This window comes from Euleptes europaea, chromosome 8 (assembly GCF_029931775.1).
Source record: "Euleptes europaea isolate rEulEur1 chromosome 8, rEulEur1.hap1, whole genome shotgun sequence".
Classification (NCBI taxonomy): Eukaryota; Metazoa; Chordata; class Lepidosauria; order Squamata; family Sphaerodactylidae; genus Euleptes; species Euleptes europaea.
In genome coordinates this window covers 42,704,759-42,732,300 of record NC_079319.1, presented here as the reverse complement: position 1 = coordinate 42,732,300, position 27,542 = coordinate 42,704,759, and the positions used below count along the sequence as shown (strand labels likewise).

General features: G+C 39.3%; 1 protein-coding gene across 1 annotated transcript; it reads right to left on the bottom strand.

The window, feature by feature from the left end:
* Window positions 1–1,733: 1,733 nt before the first annotated feature.
* On the bottom strand, window positions 1,734–27,542 carry LOC130481571 (epidermal retinol dehydrogenase 2-like). The gene is made up of 6 exons (XM_056854289.1): window positions 27,210–27,542; window positions 25,930–26,061; window positions 21,888–21,987; window positions 19,801–19,945; window positions 3,001–3,126; window positions 1,734–1,827 (listed from the first exon to the last, which is right to left on the bottom strand). The coding sequence occupies exons 1-6, from the start codon at window positions 27,528–27,530 to the stop codon at window positions 1,734–1,736; spliced, it is 918 nt and encodes a 305-aa protein (XP_056710267.1). The 5' UTR covers window positions 27,531–27,542.

Here is a 27,542-nt window from a genome sequence, read left to right as displayed (position 1 = left end):
TGTCCATTGTATTTGGTGAGCCTTTCTCCTAGGTAAGTGCACACAGAATTACACCCTTGCAGTTCACCAAAAGAGAGTGTTGTAAAAAATATTAGCCACCACAGAATGCCTGATTCAAGCAGAAACAGCAAGATACAAAATCCAGTTTTATGTCCAGTACATCTCAGCTATGCAGGGTCTGAACTGTCACTCCACATTTCAAGAGTGTTAGTTGCTGGCAAATTAAGTAATATATTTTTCATCCCATAAAATAGCTTCAGCCAGCTTTGAGGCATACCTAACTGGCTACATCTATGGGGTCACTGTTTCATTCTGTAACATCACACTGGGAAAAGCAAGACAAAATGCAGGTTTTATACAGTCAGGTCTACCTTAGCCATAGGCCAAACATTATTATGAACATTAAGTAACAATACATGTTGCAGAAGTAGTAGTAAACAGTACATTTGGCCTAGGTTTTACTTAGATGTAAGTCTGTTTACCAGACCTCTCTGGGAATACCATCAACACAAGTACAATACATTTAATAAGCGTTACTGAAATGCTTTATTTATTTAGAGTCTTACTGTTTCAAAACGGTTTTGAAAGAATGGCATTTTACTATTAGTTTACATTCAGTGGTCTCCAGTATAGCAACTAGGGGAACTATGGTGCTTGCCAATCAGTTTTTTGGTGCTTCTTCAACAAAGCATCCTCCTGGCCTTCCTCCACTTTGCTGGTGTTTCAGAAGAACTCAGGGATCAACTATTCAGAAGCAGTCACCTCCATCACAGGAGAATGCTTGGCTTGTGACTACTCAACATTCTGTGACTGTAGCCGTTTTGTGGCGGCACCGACTCCCAGCTCTCACAATTTCAGAAGCGCCCATGGGCTTAACAGGATTGGGGTTCCCGGCTTTACATCGTTTATTCATATATTAGGACAAAATCTTGTTATGCCATAACACTCTCTAGGTGGCAGTGGTTAACACTATCATCTCTGTCATGTGTTAGCTGTTGCCTGAAGTCATATGTATTTTTTAAAAAAAGATTCACTGTTTAATGTATATGTAAAAAAGATACACACAGAAAAGCCTACAAACATATAAAAGACATTTGTTCTCATGAGTGTGTTCTCAAAAACGTTGAGAGCCAGTGTGGTGTAGTGGTTAAGAGTGGTGGTTTGGAGCAGTGGACTGTGATCTGGAGAACCGGGTTTGATTCCCCACTCCTCCACATGAGCGGCAGAGGCTAATCTGGTGAACTGGATTTGTTTCCCCACTCCTATACATGAAGCCAGCTGGGTGACCTTGGGCAAGTCCCACTCTCTCAGCCCCACCTACCTCATAGGGTGTCCTGTTGTTGGGAGGGGAAGGTGATTGTAAGCCAGTTTGAGTCTCCCTTAAGTGGTAGAGAAAGTCAGCATATAAAAACCAACTCTTCTTCAGTGATTTTAGTGCAATGAAGTGTGTGTGTATATGTATACATACACGCAAAATATATGCATACATAATTTATACAAGCTAAATGTCAAGATATTCTGAAGACACTTGTAATGAAGGTCAGTCATACACCTCCACCAGTGTAAGACTAAACATGATCCAACTTATCCCTGAATTCATTATGCATACAGGTTTACTAAGGAAAAAAAAATCTGGCAATATGGAGTTCCATACAGGTACTGAAACACAGATACATATTCCTGAAGAAAAAATTAGATTTTTTTTCGGTGCAGATTTCAGAAATTTATGGTATTTACTTCTTCTTTCCCCGGCCTACGAAAGTATCCATAATACTGAACACTCCAGTATAGCCTGCGATGACAACACTCATTTTTATAGGCAGCAGACTAGAAAGAGGAATGGAAAAGAGAAGATGTTAGTTCCATGAAAGTCAGCACACAACCTAGGATTTCCAAAAGTTGCATTGCGATATTCTTCATCTCTCTGCACTATCCCGCTTCTCAAACCTTCACAGTTTTGGCCACTTTCTTGTCTTCTGCGGATCCAAAACAACCTTGACTCATTCGAGGTTTTTCTGCACCTTAAGTTGTACCTGCCCTTCTCTGTGATCTGTGGGCAGAGCCATGCCAGGAAGATGATCATACCAAGTTTACTGAGGACCTAACACCCATCACATGCAATAGGGCAAGAAATCATATTTATGAGCTAGTTTCCCCTCAGAACTGCATGTGTGTTAAGTGCTGTCAAGTTGCTTCCGACTCATGGCGAACCTATGAATCAATGTCCTCCAAAATATCCTATCTTTGACAGCCTTGCTCAGATCTTGCAAATTGAGGGCTGTGGCTTCCTTTATTGAGTCAATCCATCTCTTGTTAGGTCTTCCTCTTTTCCTGCTGCCCTCAATTTTTCCTAGCATGACTGTCTTTTCTAGTGACTCTTGTCTTCTCATAATGTGACCAAAATATGATAGCCTCAGTTTAGTCATTTTAGCTTCTAGGGTCAGAACTGTACATAGGTTTCCTTTAAACTTCAAAGCCAGCATGCTGTAGTGCTGGGATGTCAAGCTGAGGATATTCAGGTCCAAATCTCTGAGGACTACAAACTAACCTTGGGCCAGTCATTCTCAGTCTGTTCTGCCTCTCAGGACTGTTGTGAAGAAAATGGACTGGGGGGGGGGGAGAGAGTAGTGTGACTGTCAACAGAGTTTCTTAGGCAATGGGAGGGATAAGAATAATGTACTGCTTTAGTCTCTCAAAGCTTTGTCTTGCGGAAAAGTTGTATGCAGAAAAAGGTTTGTGCAAAGTAGTAATTAGTCTACAATTTAGCAGATCCTACTCAAATCCCTTTGCTACATGATATAGCGCAACGTTTTGCAGCAAGAGGTTCATGCCTTTGCAATGTCACAGAAAATCTTAGGCTTCATCTCTTGATTATATTCTGACTCATAGGTGACATTAAAATATTGCTGGGTTTGGTTGTGCCATTAGGCCTCTTAGCGTAGGCTTGAAGCAAGACAGCAGCACAGGAAATGAATGTAAAGAAGAGAAAGTTGGTCTTACTATTTCAGTAGAAGTGAAAAGGATACGGCTCGTGGAAAGATAACACAGAATTCCTCTTGCAGGACACCAGTCACAATTTTCTCCACTGCATATTCTGGCTTTATAATAGGCAACAAGTGTGGCAACCTGGAAAAAGATAACCAAGAATAATGGAACAATAAGTAGAAACTGGAAGACTGAACCCCTTCCTCTCAAGAAGAGCACCATGGCAAGGACTTGTTAGACATGCCAGAAAAAACACAGGCAAAAATACCAGCATTACCATCCTTGTACTGTTCCCAAATTAGCAATGCTGTCAATTGCTTACGTATTCATTTCACCCCCATCCCCAACTCTCCCTCAACTACCCCCATGCCATATCCATGATCCAGAGATCCTCACTAGCAGAAGTAAGCTGTGTGAACCGTCTTACACCAAGTCAGATCATTACCCCACTTAGCTGAGTAATGTCAATTGACTGCCCATGGACCTCTGGTGTTTCAGGCAGAGAAAGGGTTTTACCAGTCTGCCACTGGAGATCCTTGGACTCTTACGCATTTATTTTATTAAACTTATATCCCGTCCTCCCCTGCAAAGCTGGGTTCAGTAACCAAAATAGTAGCGGCCAGGGTGACAGGGCTCTTTCCCCCCCCACTTCCCCCTGCCTGTGAGCTGGCAGTCGGGAAAGAGCTGAAGCTGGCGGGAAGAGCCCGGTCGCCCAAGCTGGCCTCCGCTATTTCTCTCGACTGTCAGTCGGGGGAAAGAGCGGAGGCAGGCCAGGGCAACCCGGTGCTTCCCCCCACCTTTTCCCCTGCCTGTCAGCTGGCAGTCGGGGAAAAGAGTGGAAGGAAGAGCCCGGTTGCCCTGGCTGGCTGGCGACCGGCCTCCCCAGGTCCCCGCTCTCTTCTCTGCCCGTATTTTTCCAAGATGCCCCCCTGTATAAGATGACCCCTTTTCCCCCAAAATTTTGGTTAAAAAAATAGGGGTTGTCTTATACATGGGGGCATCTTATAAACGGAAAAATATGGTAAGTTCTTTAACAACTCTTGTGTGAGGGCTGTCCAGACCGTGTGTGTACTGTAGCCATCTTTCATGCATATTTTTTTTTTTTTAATATAAATTTTATTGGGTTTTATGATAGAAATTTTCCATTGCATTAAACAACATCTATAACAATATCGAATTTCAATTCTAACCTAAAGTTGTTATAATTCCATATCATATAATAAGAGAAAAGAAAAAAGAAAAAAAAGAAATGGAAAATTTTTTGACTTCCCCATCACCTCTATCTGCCTCTTAATAAAAAGTTCCTCCCGTCATAGGTAATCTAATCTTGATAAAATATCAATACCATATATAAAAAACCATAATCTGTTAGTAAATATAATTATGCTTATTCAATATAAAAAAAATCAAAAATAATCCTCTGGATCAGATTAGAAAATATTCTTCCATTCTTCCCAATTTTAACTCATATTCACAATAATGCATCCACGCCCCCCATTCCCCCAAAAACCGAACGTCATTTTCTTCATTTAGAATAGCTGTGAGTTTTGCCATTTCTGCCACTTCAAACATTTTAACAATCCAGTCTTTTTTCTCTGGAGTTTCTAGCCCTTTCCATTTCGCTGCATAAAGCAGTCTCGCAGCTGTTGTGGCATATATCAAAAAGGTTCTTTGTGTTGCTAAGTCGTCTGGAATCATACTCAATAACATCATTTCTGGTGTTTTGGATATATTCTTTTGTAGTATTAATCTCAATTCATTATAAATCATGTCCCAGAAGTCTTTGGCTTTGTCACAGGTCCACCACATGTGATAAAAGGAACCAATTTCTTTGTTACATTTCCAACAAGTAGGGGACATCGTTTTATAAATCTTTGCAATTTTCTTGGGTGTTAAATACCATCTATACATCATTTTATAGATGTTTTCTCGCACTGACTGTGCTTTTATTCCTTTTAAATCTTTAGACCATAATCTTTCCCATTTATTTAAAACAATATCATGTCCCACATTTTGAGCCCAATCGATCATAGTTGGTTTAATCGTGTCCTGCTCACAATATATTGTTAAAAGGAGATTATACATTTTAGAAATCAGCTTTGTATTATTGTCTAGTAGAATCCTTTGAAAAGGAGATTTTTCTTTAGAGAAACCTTTTTTTGCGTCTTGTACAAAAACTGATTTGATTTGGTAATATTGAAGCCATTGTAAATCATCCTTAAGCAGTTGAAAGTCTTTTAGTGAGCATTTCTTTCCTTCCCAATTAGTTAGATCTTGATAAGTAATAAATTTGTCTGGTCTAAGTGGGCGCAAAGTTAGCATTTCTTGGGGCGATATCCACATCGGTGTTTCTGGTTCCAAAATGTGTTTATATCTCATCCAAATACGAAGTAGAGAGGACCTGATTATATGATTACGGAATGTTGCTTGTAATTTAATTTTATCATACCACAAATAACCATGCCATCCACTTAAGTTATTATAACCTTCCAAGTCTAGCAAACGTACATTTGACAAATTCATCCAGTCTTTTAGCCATACTAAAGCTACCGCTTCAGCATAGAGTTGAAAGTTAGGCAGTGCTAAACCTCCTCTAGTTTTTAGATCCACCAAGTATTTATAAGCAGTCCTTGGTTTTTTTCCTTGCCAGATGAAGTTTGAAATGTCTTTCCTCCAAGTTTCAAAATATTTTGTTTGTGATATTATTGGTAAATTTTGGAATAAGAAGAGCATCCTCGGTAAGACATTCATTTGGATCGTTGAGATACGTCCCATTAATGACAATTTTTTGTTTGACCATATAATCATATCAGTTTTAATCTTACCCCATAACTTGAGGTAATTGTTGGTTAACAGATCTTTATTCTTTGCAGTGATCCAAATTCCCAGGTATTTAACTTTGTTAGCTTTCTCCCAGCCAGTATATGATATAAATTCCTGTTGTTGTATTTCCGATAAATTTTTAAATATTATCTTTGTTTTTTCTTGATTCACTTTAAAGCCTGATACTTTTCCAAAATCATCCAATGTCTCCTGAAGTATATTCATTGACTGTGTTGGGTTTTCCAAAATTAGCAGTAGGTCATCCGCGAATGCTCTCAACTTAAATTCATGTTTTTTAATTCTTAGCCCGCGGATGTCCTCCATACTTCTTAGTTTCACACATAGCGGTTCCAACACCAACAAAAATAAAAGTGGAGACAAGGGACATCCCTGTCTAGTCCCTTTCGTGATTTGGAAGTTATCTGACATTGATTCATTAACCAAAATTTTAGCTTGTTGGGAGGTATAAATAGCCGATATACCTTTCTGAAAACGATCTCCAAAATTCAATTTATCCAAAATCCGTTTCAAAAAGTTCCAAGAGACCATATCAAAGGCTTTTTCTGCATCCAAAAATACAAAAGCCGCAGTTTGTTGAATATTATGGTCATAATATTCCAGTGAATCTAGTAAAATTCTTACATTGTCTTTTATTTGCCTTCCTGGTATAAAACCTGCTTGGTCCTCATGTATAAGATCCTTAATAAATTGCTTTATCCTACATGCCAAAACCGAAGCAAAAATTTTGTAATCCACATTTAAGAGCGATATAGGTCTGTAATTAGATGTTTTTTCTGGATCTCTTCCTTCTTTGGGTATCAGTGATATAAATGCGTGTGACCAAGTCTCCGGGGATGTTCCCTCGTCCAAAATTGCATTGTAAAGTGAACCAAAAAATCCAACTAAATTGTCACTAAAAGTTCTATAAAATAGTGCAGTAATTCCATCTGGTCCAGGTGTTTTATCCGTTTTCTGTCTCAGTATTGCTTCTTGTATTTCTTCCCTTGTTACTGGAGCTTCAATACATTCTCTCTGGGTCATTGACAAAGCTTTCATCTGTATTGAGTTTAGAAATTTGTCTATTTTCTGTTTTGGAGTATTTTCTTTCTGATATAACTTAGAGTAAAATGAAACAAATTCTTTCTGAATTTCTGAAGTTGAATAAACTGGTCCTTTAGCAGTTTGGATTTTTGTTATAATCTTCTTTTGAAATGAGTCCTTCAGTTGTGTTGCTAAAAATTTTCCTGGTTTATTTGCATATTCAAAATACTTTTGTTTAGCAAGTTTCAGATTTTTATTCATTTCCTCCATTATTACCAAATTTAATTGGTGTTTAGATGCAGAAATCTGTATTTGAATTTCTCTTCTCTCCTCTTCCTGTGTTACCATTACCAATTTCTGCTCCAAATTTTGTAAATTCCAGAGTATGTTGTTTGTAAATTGCAATTGAGTCTTCTTCCAGGCCGAGTGTTTCTGTATCATAAAACCTCTCAGAACAGCTTTGAATGCGTCCCAAACTGTATTTAAAGAAGTTTCCCCATTAAGGTTAATTTCAAAAAAGTCTTTCATTAAAACCTGTAATTCCTTTTGTATCTTATTGTCTTTTAAAAGTTTATCGTTCATTCGCCATCTAAATGCTTGTTTATTGTTCCAATCAAAGGTAACAGGATTGTGATCAGAAAAAGTTCTAGGTAAAATATGAATTTTACGTAGTTGCGTGAAAATTGATTTACTGGCCCATATCATATCGATTCTGGAGTGTGAATCATGTCTTGCTGAATAAAAGGTGTATTCTTTAGCTGTTGTATTCATTGTTCTCCAAATGTCTTGTAATTCTAATTCTGAAGCCATGGCAAAGAAAGTTTTAGGCAAGCATCCATCATTGATATCTTTTGCTTTTGATTTTTTGTCCAGAGATGGGAGAATAATTCCATTGAAGTCGCCCATCAGTAAAATTTGGTCTTGTGCGTACTGGGTTATCAGGTCATGTAATTTTTCATAGAAGGATTTTTTCCCTTCATTGGGTGCATAGATTCCAACCACTATTGTCCTTTGTCCCAATATTTTAGTTCTGATAATTACAATTCTTCCTTCATTGTCTTTATATACTAGTTCTGGACAGAGACTGGGGTGGGCATAGATTACCACTCCCTTTGTTTTAGTTTTAGCAGAAGCAATAAATGCTTGTCCAAGCATCTGTTTCTCCAAGTATTTTTTATGCTTTGAAGCTATATGGGTTTCTTGTAGGCAAATTAGGGAGTATTTATATTTCTGTAGATATTTGAAGATTCTGGCCCTTTTAGTTTTCTCATTCAGTCCATTTACATTCCAAGAAATTGCTTTTGCCATAATGTAGTATTTTTTAGCAAAATAAAAAGTCTATAGTTTAGTACCACCTTCTGCACCCTGTACTTCTTCTTCTTCCTCTTCTTCTTCCTCCTTCTCTCCAGGTAATTCTTTAAGGTCCATTTTATATTTTCTCAAAAATTTCCCCACATCTGCTTGGGATAGAATTGTCGTTTTCACTTCCTTATAGGTGAAAGCCAAACCTTGTGGCATAATCCAACGATATTTGATGCCATTAGCTTTCAGTATAGACACAAAATCTTTGTAGTTATTCCTCTGTGAAAGTAGATGCCTTGGAATATCCTTCAATAGTATAAGAGAGGAGTCTCCTGCTGATACTGGATTTTCATAATGAATCTTCATAATCTTGTCTTTAACTCTGGTGTCATAGAACACTATCATCAAATCTCTTGGCTTAGATCTTCTCATTCTAGCAGGTAGTGGTATCCTGTATATTCTATTAATGGCTTGTTTTAATTCTTGTTCATCTATCTGAAATAAGTAGGCCAAATTTGGTATTGCAGATTCTTTATTATCTCCCATCATATCTGGAAAATTGCGTATACGAAGGTTGGTCTCTTTCACTCTCATCTCCATCATTGCCATTTGATTTTTTGCCGCCATCTGATCCGCTTGTATTGTTTCAATCTGTTTTTCTTGGCTTGTTAATTTTTTCTTTGTGTCCTTGTGCTCATCCATCACTTTCTTAATTGATACATCCATCGCTTGCATATCTGTCTTCATAACAGTCATTTGAGTTTTTACTTCTTTCAAGTCTCCAGTGACCACATCCAACTTCTGATTAATAGCTTGGGATGCTTGACCAAGATTTGTCATCATAGAAGTCAACTGTGCCATCTGTGCAGACATCTGTTCAAACTGTTTATTTGTTGCCTCAGTTTGTTTAGTTAGCATATCCTGTAACTTTTTTTCCATGGTCGAGGTTTGTAAAGAGTCCCTTAATTTAGTATAGGCAGGGCTATGTAGTGAGCCAGAGCGGGGTCGAGACATTTACATTCAAAAAAAGCTGGTAAAATACATGTCCACCGACAGGGCCTTTAAGGTGCTGGTTAAAGGATGATAGTTCAAAGATCAGCCTAGTAATTTTTTCGGGTTGAAAAGAGTCGAAATTGGCTTTAAAATTGCATTTTAAAGTTTTAAAATACCAGTGAGTTTTTTCGGTCGCTCTAGATCGGATTAATCAGGAAGTAAACAGGAAGTTACTAGTGCTGCAGACCTTCTATCGCCTCTTCTCGATGGTTATTCCTTCAGGAATGATTTGAAAGTAACTCGAGTGCGACGGATATTCAGTCCCGCGGCTACTTCCTGTTGTTTTAGTTCCAATGATAGAGAGGGTGTTATAGAGAGTCTTCCGTTCCAGGCACTCCCTTACTGCAAACGTGGCAGGAATTCGCCGGAAAATCAGGAAGAGAAATCACCCTCCCCTTCCTTCGGACCTCTCATTGGTGATAATTCTTGTCAGTCTAAAAGGTATCCTTCCGACTCTTTGTTATGGTTTAGGCTGATCGATCCGATAAGGCTCCTGTCGCTAATCCCGATGACTAACTCAGATCAAACTTTTTCAGTTCGGATTATGGAGGGGTGGGGGTCCCAGAAATATTCTTATCAGCCTCCCGTCTGTTCAAATTTCTAGTAAGTAGACGAAGAGTTCTTTTGTACTCACTTGGGTGTCAAGAGGTGAGGTTCTTTTCTTTATGTAGTCCTTATGTTGGTATTAAGGCGGTGGAGGGTAGAGCTTGCTGCCAAAGTTGCGTTTTGGCGATGTCCTTCCCTAGTGCCCTCGCAGGACCGGCGTCTAGGACTCCGAGGGGCTTAAAAAAGCCCCCTCAGAGTACCTAGGAGGTCGAACCGCGTTTGCGGGCTGCAGGGAGTTCCTGCTTTCCAACCCACTTGCAAGGGTCGGATTGGGGTATCTATGTACCCCCAAAAACAACGCAAACTTGGATTTCTCCCAGGACAACCTGGGGAAATGGAGTGCTCTCTCCAACGGCACCACCGGAAGTCTCGCCATCTTTCATGCATATTGTCCTGGGTCAGTGCCTCCGCCCCTGCACTTACCCAAGGGGACTGCAAGCCTCACCAAAGGCATGCTGAGCCAGCAAGTCCCAAGGCTGGGGAAATTACCTACCAGGTTGAAGCAGGGCATGGCCTTGACAGAGTCTACACAGGAGTCAGCCAACTTGAAGGAGCCCAGCTAGCTCTCAGTGACATGCTCCACACTAGAAGCCAACCCACCAAGTTCCTACCAGAGATGACCCTGTCTCTGAGACTCAGGGGAGCTCTGACAAAGGGGCAGGGAGAACAGGCAGCACTGACTTTCTTAGAGGAGGCTGGGTGGGGCAGCCAGCTCTTTAAAGAAGGAGTGGGGAATTAAACCCGGTTCTCCAGATCAGAGTCCACTGCTCCAAATCACCGCTCTTAATGACTACACCACTCTGGCTTCTAGGGGGAAGGGCCAGTGACCTCACCAATCTAAGGCAAGTATACATGGCCCCTGGGGCCCTGTCACTCCTTAGGGTTAGATTGAGGAGGGAGTGTAGCAGTCTCTGACATGATCATGGTATTTTATGAACATGTGCAGAATTAATTCCATATAGAGCTTAAACACATCATACAAATACAGAGGTTTGTGTACTGTATACTGAAAGTCTGTGTCATGCTGACAGGCAACTCTGTGTCATGCTGACAGGCTAGTTCAAGGTTAGCTCTAATCAAAGCTAACTACTAAAGTTACTCTGGCTTGCCCTTGAAGGGGCAGCGTAAAAGCCTTAGCTGCCAGATGTCAGAATCTTAATCTACTAAGAGTGCATTAATAGTTGGAAGTGTGCTTAAAAATAATTCTCTCAACATAAGGATAATATGCTTCCTTGCTCTACTGTAATCTTGCAGCAGAGAATGCAGCAGAGAAGGCAGCAGAATATAAACCTGCTAAACTAATGTAAACAAAACAGTTTGTAAAGTGACAATGTCAGCTATAATTGTGTTTCATGAGTTATATAGTTAAACGTTGTGCTACAGGTTTCTAAGTAGTCTCATTTAATGCGTATAGTCCTAACGAAGAGGATGGTATAGAAATTAAATATGTAACTTGATCATGAAACTCAGAAATAAGGATTTATACTTTAGGCACAGAGGACTGAAAGGAAAGGATGTCCATATTTGGGCAATAAGATATCAGAAGACAGGAAAAGAAACCACCAAAGCTCCTAGTTTTGGATACGAAAGGGAATAAAATTATCCTTTCAAGGGCTAAGGAAGAAAAGTTCCTGAGGGGAAAGAAATAATCTTCACTCTTAATGGGTCTAGAAATAGTATAAATACCAGCCACAGTCCAGCTTGCATTTTAGAGTTCTATGGCTGGCAGACTGCAGCTGTCTGGCATAGCACCTCCATCTCAAAAGGCTTGAGATGTAAAACATTGAAACTCTGATCCTTGCGTGGACAGAAGTTCTCAGATATCTTGAAATATCAAGATCTGGATATTTCAACATATCTTACTTACAGTCTTCTTGTGAGACTGCTCTATTCCTAGAAGAGGATAGAGACCCTTAGAGTTCCTATTCTTTGAATGGGAATCTAAGTGCAGTGATCTTTCCAGGTATTGGAACTCTGAGAGTCCATCAGATTTATGGATTCTTACAAACTAAGCCTATTTGGCTTACCAATGCTAAGAAGCATCCTGAATACAGGGATAATAGCTAGACCTCTGGGATTGTGTCAGAACGTCCTCTACTTAACAGAGGGACTTCTGAACCTCCTCAGAGCAAGAGACCAGAGAAGGGAAAGGAGATTCTCTGTACTCTGTGAGATATGCACAATGCACATACACAGATGGCACAGCAAGGTATAGTGTGTCTTCTGTACAGAAATGTTATGATGTTTTGAATGATTTAAGTTAGGATGTTTCTAACCAAATCTTTCTCCAAAGAATTAACCATATTTTGACAGGATTTCTGTAACCTTATATTCTGAATGAAGGTGCATTGCACTAAGGATACTTTATGAGTATATTCTGACTAAAATACTCCTTTATGGAGGCATAGAGAATGTGAATGATTACTTGCTACATAAACATGTTTAAGACTAATAATGTCTATCCTTATATGATATTTTAAGGCTTTGCAACCGAAAAGCATATATTGTATAATGTAAATAAATGTGTTTTTTATATATACTTCTACTCTTGTCCATTATTATAAATTTACTGGCGTATTCAAGAGATGTCCTAGAAGCAATAACAAGTTTCTAGGAACAGTTGATTCCGGTCTAGTGGTGTCTCGCTGAATAAGATAACTCCATTTCTCAGTAAATGGAACATTCTAAGAGTGTAGGCACTTAACGGCCCGAACCGCGACAGTTGGCGACCGCGGCAGGACAGAGCAAAGGGTTTGAATCCAGACGTGGGTTCGAATTCAGAGTGTTTTGCAAGCACACAATTTAAACCATTGGTATTTATTCCTGCAGGATCCTAAAGCACGGCTTAGGAGATTTTGGCTCTATATATTTGCAAAGCTTATAGAAGTGACTACAATGACAATACCACAGTCAGGAATTGACTGACTTCATAAGGTGAAGGTAAAGGTAACATTACTTTGCAATCTACTGCCCTTTGTATACTGTACATTGAGCCAGGGCACAACTAAACCAATGGGCATTTCTCTAAGTACTTATAGAGAAATGAAGGCTACTATAATGTACTAGCCTTTTCAATAACAGCCTACAGGTGGCTGAGCAAGTAAGCAACTCTATGTGATAACTGTATGATATGTAGTCAGATATATTAAGATACATTAAGATGTATTGATGATTGTACTAAGGTACATAAGGTTTTAAATGTATTGATATGTTGAATTGAAGTACTAAGGTACACATACAATGCTATATGCCAGATTAGAAAATATCTGGAATTTCTGCAACATGTACTTATATAAGAGAATGTAAGACATGATGAATACAAATGAATATTAATGAAATGGAATGTATGTTTCTTTACTTGGTTCTTAAACCCACGAGTGTTCAGGTGGTTGAAGGGATGTCTGCTACTCACTTTTCTGTTCCTCATTATGCTATTATGAGATTATTGTACTAAGGACAAACAGTTGTCTGCTGGATAGACAAACTGAAACCTGGGCAATTATGATCATAAATACAGGAGCGTTTGTCACACCCTAAGTAGTGGGTAAGTGGAGCGAAAAAAGGACAGAATGACATGTAGTATGATTGAACTCCTATTTGTTCCCCAATGTGTAATTACTAAGTAAATATCATGCATTATAAATATGATTGAAAGAAAATATACAATGATTCATTGTAAAAATATTTCGTTTTTATCTCCAAATAGAGTAAAAGGAATCTTGGTGTCTAGGAATTTGGATAAGGTTCAGCTGATGTTACTCAGACCAATGATAATGTTCAGAAACATGAAGATATTTTATATAAGTATATGTTATACTTTTCAGAAAGTACAAGTGTTCTAGATCTTACTTTCCAGCAGATGTGAAAGAAGAATTTGGTGAAATGCCATCACCACCCTGAGGTCATCTGAAAATAATGGACCATATATGTTTGAAGAAAATAATTGAACAATGATCTGAAGAGAATATTTTGAAGAGTTATGAAAACCACATAGTGGAACATAATATGATGGAACACAGCCCAAAGGGATCATTGTTAAAGAAGTAAGTAAAAACTGTATTTACTCCACAGCTATAAACAACGGACAGATGTCTAAGGCCTACTGTATCTGAACTGCACTGGAATCCATCTGCTACATGAGATGTGCAGCTGAAAAAGAGAATATACAGAGACTAACCTGATGAGTCTCTGATTGAGTTGGCAGGAAAAGTCACCCCCCAGAATAAGTGACTAACTCTGATCTGGAACCTACCCCTGCTTGGTGACTTGATACTGGTTATCCATACTAACCATCAGAAGCAGGTATTGATGTCTGAAAAATGATGTGATATATGTTATGCGTGAAAACAACTGTTTATCCATCCAACCCATTTATATACTCAGAAGCAAGAATACTTCTAAGCTTGTGAGCAATTGATGTTTTGGGATACCACCCAGTAGGTGTACATCGGATTGCAGCAAGTCAAAACCCCTGCATAGAGGACCTTTTGAGATAAGGACTCTCATAATAGACCTTTATGAGTTTGAGGCAAACTCCTCAGAGACTGTCTAAAATGCAAACTTATATGGGCTGGAGGAACTGATGATACCATAAATGTGATGAATCAATATTCATGTCAGAAGAAATATGGAAGAAACAACCATATCAACCATATTTGTCATTCAACAAAGGATTGAAGACAGCCTTGATAAAGGTACAGTGAACTTTTTTATATACTTTGCATCCAAGAAGAAAATGCAAGACTAGCATAACTGCTTTATGATAAAGAAGCAAGAAATAATTATGCTTCAGTATATTACAGTATATTCCAATGCCATTGGAAAAAGAATTAAAGATCAGTGAGTCTGTATTATGGAAGCTCCATATACAAGAGAAGCTGGAAGCTTTAACCTCATTCTATCCTAAGGAGAGGGACTTCAGTTTGGGAAGTCCAAGATATGTAGCTATGTAAACGGGACATTGAGACTCTTTTTTGTGTTATTCCTCTTGGAGAAAACTTCGTGAATGGCCCACAAAAGAGTTCATTGCGGATGATTATCCAAGACTAAACAGCACAACAAGAAGAATTGTATTATGATGACCAGAATGAAAATAATATTTTTTACAAAATGATACAGAAAAAAAGAAACTGTAATCTTGAAGATAAACTTAAAGTGGAAGATCATAGAAAACCACAACAAAGTTGTAGGTTTATGCTCCAAAGAAGCTTTGGTGATAAGAAGAAATAGTCACACAAGACTGTATAGATTTCTATATACTAATGTTCATATGCTGGCTAACATAGCTGAGAAAAGCTCAAAGTTCAGCAAAATATGACTACAAGCAAGTAAAGATATGTATCCAGAGATGGAAATAATATGGTCTAGAGTTTTGAAAGCTGAATACAAAAAGATTACGCCAAGGGTGTAAACAAGGATATTTCCTAGAGTATTTCATGGCACCAGGTAATTGGAGGTAAAAATGATATGTTTCCCACAGGGAATGTATGGCATAATTGACTATATGCCTAATTAAATGTAATAAATATACAATGTAATGTGAGGTATTGCCTATACTTGTATATTAAGAATGTGAACGCTTCTCACATTTACATTTTACAAACATAAATTGTTCACCCATAATGAGTGCTGCCCACTAAGGGAGACACAAGTTTCTGGTCTCCGCAGTGAGCAGGTCTTAAGATTTATGGGTGTGTGAGTATATTATAAATATATTATTCATGTTTGCTACAATTCAGAATGTATTAGTATTATACAGAATTGAACTATAACTGTAAGGATGTCATGTTTACTTGTGTCATAGAATGCAAGATTACATAATGACACAACTGACACACAGTGACAGTGACATGTAAGAGTTTGTGTTAAATGATTTTAATGATCTCTTAGAATTAGCTAATTCTGCATTAATACTCATGTTGAAAGATATGGGCCCACATAGCAGTCCAACATTCTGCTCCAATTTAATTGTGGGTTCTCACAATGAGATGACCAGAAAACATAGTTTCTGGCACTTTGGATGTCAATCTGAAGGGAAGAACCCAGAACATATTTTTGTAGATGTTGCAATGTTAACCTTGCAACTCCAATTTGTTTGAGACAAACGTTTGGCCATGCTTTTAATCCAAAAGCCAAAAAGACCAATTCTGGAATGGGTTTAATACAACCCTACAAAATCATACATAACTTGAGGGCTCATCTCGATCTACATGAGATTAACCTTTTTTGAGAATGAACGAGCGTTCTATCATTTACAGTACATTTTAAAACGACCACTTTTTTCCTGTGCCGAGGCTTGACTTTAGAAAAAATGAAGAGAGCTGTGTCTGGGCTCAGAGCCAACAGCTCCAGATAAGATATATGTAACTCTCTACTCTCTCTCGTTCACTGAATAAGCTTTTATGAAACTGAGGTTTCCAATGCAATTATAACCATTGCTAAAAGGAATGCATATATGCCACAATTTGTATGTATCAAGCATAGAATGCTTAAACTATATATTGTCGAGGATTTTCATGGTCAAAGTTCTTGTAAATTATATGGGCTATATGACCCTGGTCTTGGTGTTTTCAGAGAAGTGACACTAAAGGACTATATGATTGCAGTTGCAGTTATGAGCTTAGTTAAGCTTTAACACTGGTTTGAAAAATAAAGCTACTGTTAAATGCTTTGGAATTATGATTAACAGATTGTTTTTAAATACTTTCCTCCACTGAGGTAGGAAGAACTATGGATTTACGTATGCAAATGTTTGAAGACAACTGATTCAAGAAGACATTATATTATGGCATGAAGACTTATGTAAAGGCATCTCCTTCATTGTACTTCATTGTTATTTTGTAATAGCCTACATGTAATGGCTCTGCTGTATAACAGTTTGATTTGTATTGTTATGTAATGGTGATACTGTTTCTCACTACTACTTAATTTTGGTGATTGATTCTATGGTATTCCATGAGCATGGGGGGGATTCATGAGGCATGCTATGCTCATGGATTCCCATCTCATATTCTTAAATGTATAAAATGAGGTAGAATACTGCTGTATTCAATACTTGGTTTCAGTACTTCTCTAGAATATGCAGAGAAGCTTTATACAAAATTAAGTTCTTTTACTGTCTTGGACCCTTTAACTAAGGGTGAGAACAGATAAGAAATGGAGGATTCAAAAAAATTGGAATGACAGATCCAAGAAAATTGAAAGACTCTACAACTTAATGAATGTACCTAAGTTGTGTTTTTGTATTTCTGTGACATGTTGAATATTTTGCGGGAATAAATGCTGCAAATGTTCATAGGAGAGGGTGTAGCAGTCTCTGACATGATCATGGTATTTTATGAACATGTGCAGAATTAATTCCATATAGAGCTTAAACACATCATACAAATACAGAGGTTTGTGTACTGTATACTGAAAGTCTGTATCATGCTGACAGGCAACTCTGTGTCATGCTGACAGGCTAGTTCAAGGTTAGCTCTAATCAAAGCTAACTACTAAAGTTACTCTGGCTTGCCCTTGAAGGGGCAGCGTAAAAGCCTTAGCTGCCAGATGTCAGAATCTTAATCTACTAAGAGTGCATTAATAGTTGGAAGTGTGCTTAAAAATAATTCTCTCAACATAAGGATAATATGCTTCCTTGCTCTACTGTAATCTTGCAGCAGAGAATGCAGCAGAGAAGGCAGCAGAATATAAACCTGCTAAACTAATGTAAACAAAACAGTTTGTAAAGTGACAATGTCAGCTATAATTGTGTTTCATGAGTTATATAGTTAAACGTTGTGCTACAGGTTTCTAAGTAGTCTCATTTAATGCGTATAGTCCTAACGAAGAGGATGGTATAGAAATTAAATATGTAACTTGATCATGAAACTCAGAAATAAGGATTTATACTTTAGGCACAGAGGACTGAAAGGAAAGGATGTCCATATTTGGGCAATAAGATATCAGAAGACAGGAAAAGAAACCACCAAAGCTCCTGGTTTTGGATACGAAAGGGAATAAAATTATCCTTTCAAGGGCTAAGGAAGAAAAGTTCCTGAGGGGAAAGAAATAATCTTCACTCTTAATGGGTCTAGAAATAGTATAAATACCAGCCACAGTCCAGCTTGCATTTTAGAGTTCTATGGCTGGCAGACTGCAGCTGTCTGGCATAGCACCTCCATCTCAAAAGGCTTGAGATGTAAAACATTGAAACTCTGATCCTTGCGTGGACAGAAGTTCTCAGATATCTTGAAATATCAAGATCTGGATATTTCAACATATCTTACTTACAGTCTTCTTGTGAGACTGCTCTATTCCTAGAAGAGGATAGAGACCCTTAGAGTTCCTATTCTTTGAATGGGAATCTAAGTGCAGTGATCTTTCCAGGTATTGGAACTCTGAGAGTCCATCAGATTTATGGATTCTTACAAACTAAGCCTATTTGGCTTACCAATGCTAAGAAGCATCCTGAATACAGGGATAATAGCTAGACCTCTGGGATTGTGTCAGAACGTCCTCTACTTAACAGAGGGACTTCTGAACCTCCTCAGAGCAAGAGACCAGAGAAGGGAAAGGAGATTCTCTGTACTCTGTGAGATATGCACAATGCACATACACAGATGGCACAGCAAGGTATAGTGTGTCTTCTGTACAGAAATGTTATGATGTTTTGAATGATTTAAGTTAGGATGTTTCTAACCAAATCTTTCTCCAAAGAATTAACCATATTTTGACAGGATTTCTGTAACCTTATATTCTGAATGAAGGTGCATTGCACTAAGGATACTTTATGAGTATATTCTGACTAAAATACTCCTTTATGGAGGCATAGAGAATGTGAATGATTACTTGCTACATAAACATGTTTAAGACTAATAATGTCTATCCTTATATGATATTTTAAGGCTTTGCAACCGAAAAGCATATATTGTATAATGTAAATAAATGTGTTTTTTATATATACTTCTACTCTTGTCCATTATTATAAATTTACTGGCGTATTCAAGAGATGTCCTAGAAGCAATAACAAGTTTCTAGGAACAGTTGATTCCGGTCTAGTGGTGTCTCGCTGAATAAGATAACTCCATTTCTCAGTAAATGGAACATTCTAAGAGTGTAGGCACTTAACGGCCCGAACCGCGACAGTAGGACTGGCTGAGCCCAGGGTTGGCCCTCCCTTGGGGAAGCATTTAAACGGCGTGCCCAGGAACAGCCTGGAAGAGCCAGACCCATTCCATAGCAGGTGGGAATAGGTAATTGGCAGAGCGTGGAAATTGGGTGAAAAGAAACTCCCTCCTCTTGCTCTATCCTGAGGCTCTATCCTGGGACACTTGCCTAACAGCCCTGGAGTTGGAGGATGAGACAGCCCTGGACTCAGACCTGACCCCAGTGGAACCTGACACATATTTGGAGGTGAAGCTGAATGCAAGGAACCACCATCTCCCTATCCTCCTTTAGTAATTCTTTCTCCTCTTTGCTTGTTTATCAGTCGACCATTTCCTTGATTGGTTTCAGTCTACTAATGTATTTAACAACATTTTTATCGTCTGTCTTAATGTTTTAGCAATATGCCCCCCAAATTATTTTTGATTATCCCCCCCCCCAAAAAAAAGGGTTTTCGGTGACCTCACTGCAATCCTTGGGGTTATCCATTGACAGACATCCCACTCAATGTGTTTTAAACAAACATGACCCAGTCTTTATTTTAATAGCGATACAAATGTGAGTTTGTTATTGAGAGGCATGATGATTTATTTGTAAATATGACTGAGGCACAGGAGGCAGGATTACAAAATAACAATGGCAAACCACCCCATAAACAAAGTCTGCCTAGTAAATGCCGTGATGTGACGTCACTCCATGGATCAGTAATGACCCGGTGCTTGCACAGGGGCTACCTTTATCTTTCTCCTTTTAAAGAGAGATCTTCTTTTTAATAGTTTCCTCAATGATATGCTTAAAATTATTTAGTTCTCTTATATATACAGAAACAGGTCACAGTTAACTCACTTTGTTTTACAGCCTTCAAACATCCCTGTGGAAATGTAAAACGGGCAGACAACTGTGGCTTTAACACCAGTCTTCCCCAAGTAGCTTATCTCCGCTCCTAAAGACTCAAGGAAGCCAACAGCTGCAAATTTACTTGCACAGTAATCTGTAAAATGAGAAGGAAGCATTTTAGTAGCATAATAACTTGTATACAGCAGGATATTAGAGACTGGATGTCAAGTTCATTATTGTCTGCTTGTAAGCATGCCCACAGTGCCATAACCATCCTTGTTTGTTTAATCTTTTCAACAGTGCTGTGCGATCAGAGCTTTTTACACACTGGAAAGTAATATGGAGTGCGACTTGTCCCAAGCCCACCCAATAAAATTTGTGGCTCAACAGAGGCCTTCTTGGCCCAAGCCCTAGACAATGTTTTACTGCCTGCTAAATAGAAAAAAAGACTTTAAAACAGGACCACACTGAAATAAAACAGGTGCAGACTTTCCTCTAAAAGAAAGCTCTGTGTGGAAGTACTGTAAATGCAAGACACTCCCAACCCACTATGCCACAGGAGGGCAGCCTATCAGAACAACAGCTAAAGAAGCCGCTTCCATTAACTGAGAATAGCTTCAGATGTAACAACTAAGCGCTGCCAGCTATGTGTGCAATTAAGTTGGCAATGCTTGTATGTAATATCCAGTACTGAAGAACCTTTTTCTTCTGCCCAAGCCATGGGAACAGTGAATAAGACCTTCCTACAGAAACCTGCCTAGTCTAAGTTAGGGTTGGCAGGGACTGGTGACAGGGCCTTTTCAGATGCTGCCCCCAGTTATGGAATTCCTTTGACCAGGAGATGAAGTCAGAAATGAAAGCTGAAGATGTTGTCGTCATCCTGGTAGACTTTCTTATACAAGACCCTCTTTGGGCATTGCTCACCTGGCAACTGTACAAGCGATTTCACACACATTTGGCAATGCTTATTTGTAGTATATGAAGCCACTTTTAACTTGATTTTCTCGATTTAACTTATTTTCTCGAAAACAAAATTGCTAATTCTCATTAGTCTACAGATAAATCCCTGAATAGTTGGATTCACAGCACATTCCTGAGCTCTTTCCCCAAAAGAGCTCAGAGCAAAAGATGCCAACAACATCTTCTTTCTCCAAAAGAGCTCAGGAAGTGAAAAAGGGGCCTGCACCGCGCAAAGCGGCCTGGACGCTGCCGGGGAGGTCCGGAAGTCATCCTCCCTGGGTGTCCAGACAGTGCACTTCCATGCATTGTCCCCGGGAGGGCATTCCAGTGCTTGGCTAGGGGAGGAGCCGCCTTTAGGTGGCCTCCAAAGCCCTTTCTCACCAGGAACGCCCCTTTTTTATTTGGGCGAGATACGCCAAAATAACCTTAGCACCTTTTAGGTGGCGTATCTCCCATGCAACCCTATGAAGGGTTGCACAGATTTTTCCTGCCGGGAGGAGGTTTCGGTCCCAGTGGTGGTGGTGGGGGGGAACCTCCTTTGGAGGCAGCACAGCCGCACCGCCTCCTATAACCAGCGCAGCCATTCCACTCAGGAATTACGCTGTCCGTCTTGTCAATAGGAGACTGGCCCACAGCCTTTAAGTTTTCTGTAGTCAGATTAAACTTTCACCTCCTTAATCTTCAATTTTCAATTTTTGCCAAAGCAAGATGACAGAGTACAATGCCGAAACGAATCGCCTTCAAACTGCTCTTTCAGTGTGTGCTTGTAACATACTAGAGTTTGCAGGGATAGTATAGTGAAACCATTTGCACCAATACCCTGGTATCCTCCATTTCAGTCTGTCCATTTAAAATCTATCTATTAGTTTAATTTATTATGTTTTCCCTAATTGTTTTACATGCTTCCATAAAGCAGGGGGAAACTTCTAGTTCTTGCCTGGCACCTAACCATGCCATTAGATAATTATTTAACAGGTTATTGTTATAATCATGCAGGATTCCCCAAGAAATATTAACTAGGAAGTCTATTACTATCACATTTAGCCCCATCTTAGAACTGTAACAGTTTCCAGCATTACTAGGCTTTTTCAGAAGTGCTTACGAGCAACCTAAAGACACATCTTCTGTGTACTAACCTGTCAATCCAGGGATTCCAAACATACCAGCTGCACTAGCAATAGTTACTAAGTGCCCATGATTAGCTGCCATCATTGCTGGAAGAAATGCTTTGCAAGTCTATGAAGAAAAAACACAGAAGCAAGCAAGCACATGGTTACAAATAAACATGTGAGAGGATGCACACTACTGTAATGGTCAAGACAATTAAGACGAAAGCTATAAAGCCCCCTGCAAAATCACACATCAGCTATGAATGCACCAGGCCATAAGTTAACCACTTTCTCTCAAACTCTGCTAATACCACTTATACAGAATTTGTAATGATTTGACAAAGTAATGTGGGTGAAGCAGGGTGGATAAAAATCTTTTTTTTTTTTTTTAAATGAGTTCTGAGGGAAAATCTATCTAAAGATAGTTTTCTATTTAAGATACATTATAGTCCAAAACGAGTTCTCAAAACTGTGAATTTGTCTGCAGAGATAGCATGCTTCTTTTTCACAGCAAAAATGTTATAAAATAAACCTATACAACTGAGAAAAAGAGCTTAATCTCATTGTTCCTTTGCAAATCTATATACACAAAATCAACCCCTTACCTCTTAAGTGCTAAATTTCAGTAAGTATAATGAATAGAAGATTGTTTGGAGTGGAATAAATCTGCACAAAGAGCTAAGTGTGAGGAGGGAGGGGCAAGCAGTAAAATGAAAGTGAAATCATTTGAACAGAATACTCCACAAATCTTTAAGTGGAAAACCATGATTTAAATCTAGTCTTACTGATTTAAATCAAATTCACCCTGAGGTGAAGTATTTTTATATGAAATGGTTACATATAATTTCCCCAAAGTATTACTATATTACAAAGTGACATATTTTCTCTCTCATTAGAACCACTGTTCATATGTGTTAATGACAACAGCAGCAGGCCAACAATCTATGGGGCTGGGGAGGCTAGAGCGACTGCAGCCTCACCAGTGACTTCTTTACTGCCACTGTGGGAGGACAAGCATCTGATTGGGCAACAGGAAATCATTCCGAATCATCAAGTTCATGTACGATTAGTCCTGGAAAGGCCAACTCCAGCCCAGGAACTGTTTTGTTAGAGTCTAATAACACTGGAATGCAAGTGAACTAGCAGCCATTAGAAAAACATTTTCACAAGAAATAATAAAAAAAAAAGGTTATAAACAGAAGTGATTTATGTTTACATGATCTCAGGGGATAGTGCTAGCTACTTGGCAAGTGTTAGTTGGTCCGATCAACACTATTGGTCATGTGTAGGGTTGCCAAGTGCCCAGTGGTGGCGGGTAAAATCCCGCCCATCCACCGGGCTGCCCGCCGACCAGCTGAGGGCCGGGAGGCAATGTGTTCACCTGCTGCGCGCGCATCACTTTTGGGTTTACCCGGAAGCGATACGGATGCTCTGGTATAGGATTATTGAGAAAGATTGCAAACATTTGTTACTATGATTCACCATAGTATTTTTTTATTCCCCATCCTTATTTTCTGAAGCACATACACAGTAAGTACATGTTTTTGAAGAGGCGTACTCCACCTCTCTATTTTCTAGCTTTTCTTTAATATTATAAATGTCCACTGGAGGGCACCATCACAAAAAACTGCAGGCATGAGCTCTTGTCCATTTCCAGACCTCTGCTGCAGACTCTAATCAAGGATTTCATTTTTTACTGCAAAACCAGCACCAGCGACAGTGCCCTGAAGTTCTTAAAAGAAATAATTCTTCTGAGAACTTTTCTATCATCCTTTACAAATAGTACTCACCTAGAGTCCACTTTCTACTTCTGAGTGGTAGAAACTAACAAAAACATTTTTAACAACAATCTTTTGCTCTTACAAAAACAAGCACTTTTAAAGTAGTCTTATGAAGTACAGCATGCCCGATTATCACACATCTCTCACTTCATCATTTCTCCACTGGAAACTTACTCAGCAATTCCTAGTAAACCTTTTAAGTGTAAGGCCCTCAGCTAGGGTTGCCAACCTCCAGGTACTAGCTGGAGACATCTTGCTATTACAACTGATCTCCAGCCGATAGATCAGTTCACCTGGAGAAAATGGCCGTGTTGGCAATTGGACTCTATGGCATTGAAGTCCCTCCCCAAACCCTGCCTTCCTCAGGCTCCGCCCCCAAAACATTTTCTGGAAAGGAAAGGAGTTTTCAATGATGTTGAATATGTGTGTGTTGTGCTGTCAAGTCGCTTCTGACTTACGATGACCCTATGAATTAATATCCTCCAAAATGTCCTATCAACAGCCTTGCTCAGGTCTCGTCGACTGAGGGCTTCCTTTACTGAGTTGACCCATCTCATGCTGGGTCTTCCTCTTTTCCTCCTGCCTTCAACTTTTCCTCTCATTAATGTCTTTTCCAATGACTCTTGTCTTTTCATAATCTGCCCACAATGAAATAGCCTCCGTTTAGTCATTTTAACTTCTAGGGAAAGTTCAGGCTTGATTTGATCGAGATCCCATTGATTTGTCTTTTTGGGTGTCCAAGTATCCGTAAAACTCTCCTTCAACACCACATTTCAAAGGAATTAGCTTCCTGTCAGCTTTCTTCATTGTCCAATTTTCACACCCATACATAGTAATGGGGAATACTATGGCATGAGTTAACTTGATCATGAATATATTTGTTTTTTTCCAGTAATTTCACATTTCTATTCTTTGAGAACTCTCTCTGAAAGTTACCTAGCCCTGATGATTTGTTAAGGATGCTGGGAGACAGCCATTGTAAAATCTAGCATGTGAACTTTGCAGTCATCCTGTTCAACGGCTGTTTAACAACATACCATATTTGATGCTCGTGATCAGACAGTGACCTGAACATAGTTTTGTTTAGTTCCGGCAGAACAAAGTGAACTGCTGCTGAACAGGACTATTCAGAAGCAGACTCTCAGAAGAATCAGTGATAAGCTGGAGGCTAACTTCTGATCCCCCCCCCTCGTGGAAACTTTGCTCTGTCCCAGCCTTGCTAGATGACATACGTTCGGATCGGCGAGAATCGGCTCCTGATCTCTCAGCCCTGGAAATTTGCTGTTGGTGTGTGTGGGGGGGTGACTTTAACAGATCTGGGGATCAGCTAGTAGTGGGCTTCTGATCCCCTCCCCCACATTGCTGTGACTCGAGCTGGCTGGGACACAGGGAAGTTAGACATCAGAGGTTTCTGAAGTCTAACTTCACTGTCTCTCAACCTTGCCTAGACACAACTATTTTTCTGCATGGATCAGAAGCTCCTCTCAGCTCAGGCAGGAATGGGGAAATAATAGCTGAAAGTGGGCTTCTGATCTATACACATCCCTTGGACAAATAGCTATGCCTAGGCAAATAAGAGACAGTGAAGTCCGAGATCACAAGCTTCTGATCTCTAGCTTCACTGTGTTTCTGCCTTGCACAGACATAGGATTGGTGGAGGGGTGTGGATCAGAAGTCTGACCTCAGCTGGGGGGGGGCTTCCAATCTACCCCCCCCCAATCATTGTATCTGTGCAAGGCTTAAAACACCAAGAAGTTAGAGATCAGATGCTTGTGATCTCAAACTTCATGGTATTCCAGCCAGACTAAGACATAGGAATAGGGTGGCAGTGGTGGATTAGAAGCCGCCCCCAAGTTGATCCCTTGATTCCCACCCCCAATGGCCCTGTGTTGCAGCAACACAGGGACACAGCAATGCTTCCTCAGAAGATCAGAAGCTAAATCTCAGATGATGGAGGATCTGATTAATCAAACAGATTGTGAGCTAAACACCAGTGAGTCTTCATGCCTCCCTAGTGTCAATCTGTCTGAGTTTAGAGATCAATTGTTGCCCCCAAACTGTGGAAAAACCCCTCCCCTTGGGTACTATCTTTATAAACTTTACAGACAAATAAAAGACATTTCTCTCCTGGAAGACCTTTGAACTGAATTGCCTGATAGCGGTATGGCACATATAAAATACTAGAACAAATAAATAAAGATGAAATTAACCTTACTAATAGACAAGTACTATGGTGCTCTACTACTCAAAAACCAACTCAGATTCAAAGGTTATCATATGTCTTTTACCCAGATGTTTGCCATTGCGTTAACTTCCATAGTTTTCTCTATCAGCGAGTCCGGACAGTCAAGGAATCTCTTCCCAGTTACAATTCCAGCATTGTTAATTAGGATACCAACATCACCAACTTCCTTTTTAACCTGTTTCAAAAACAAATAAGCAGAGTCAGTACATCCTGGTCTGTGACAGAATTATTATTAGCAGAATTATACAGTTCAGAAGTGCAGCCATTATCTCCATAATCAGTTTGTCACTGAATTTGATAGCATACAGCCAAGGGGGGAAATAGCTCTTTTTAATACACACATTTGCACACACTGTGGATAAAACAAAATTTGAATTGGTACCTCATACAGGACAAAGTGAGGATATTTTATTGAGATGTACTGAATAATGTCATTTTGCAGGATCTCTGGCGTGTTGCTTTGCTATTAGCATGTTTTCCATACGGATTATGTTCAGAACTGGTAAGGTGCTTAATGTAAAACTGCATGTGACAGGAAGGACTACAACAATTTGAGTAAATAAGGCCAGAATAAGTTATGCTTACCACAACTTCCCCAAACAATGCTCTTCTACACGCTATCCCATTCTTGACCTGTAAACACCATTACACTGTGCATCTCCACATACACAACCTATGTTTCTGGCAAGGACATAGAAATTCCTGACGGTCATAGCAATCAACATGACTAATAGTTTTGTACAGCTCATTACAGAGGGATCACTTATCATGGGAGGGCTTAGTGTGAGCTTTCTATTAAAAAAAAACAATGAAATGCTATTTCAGACCATTATCACACGGATGGCTAAAAAAAATCCAAGTGCAAAAGCATGGATGATATCAAATGGTCAAGCCCATTCCCTATCCAAAAAAGTCACCTGAGCACAGCCCTGAAGGCAGCTGTAGTTGCATCTGTATTTGTAATGTCTTTGCTTTCGGTATTTACATGCCAGTTTGGTGAATTTTAGGGAGGCAACCGCACGTGAGACGCTGCCCAAAACAGACAAATGGTAACAAGCCAGAAGCTATAGGAAGTATCGCACCATTAAGTCATGTCATGCAAGAGACTGATTTTTTTCATGTCTGATATCAGTAAAAGGCTGATAGCATTGTACTGACCTGGTGGTTTCTTACAACTGAGCAAAGCACAACTTTGTAGAAACAGTACTTATTACATTTTCACCCCCAGAGTTATGAACATGCTGTAGTAGAATACCTGAAAGTGATAATAAACTAGGCAAGTTAGATGAGCAATATGAGAGACCACCTATAATCAAGAATTACCTGATCTGCCACTCTATAGATCTCCTGCTTCTTGCTGCAGTCACACGTGTAGTCATGCACCCTCACACCTCCATTTTCTCTCACCAATCTGGCTGTCTCTTTGTTTCCTTCTTGATTAATATCCCACAGAACCAAAGTGGCTCCAAGCTTGGCAAATTTTAAAGCCAAAAGCCTCCCAATTCCACTTCCAGATCCAGTTATAAGCACTATTTCACCAGCAACATTCTTCTTCCGCACCGGGATAAACAATAAAAACAAAGACTCCAGAGTCAGATACAGTAGCTTCCCAATCAAAAGGAGGGTTTCCAGGAAGAAGTTCATCTTACAAACGAT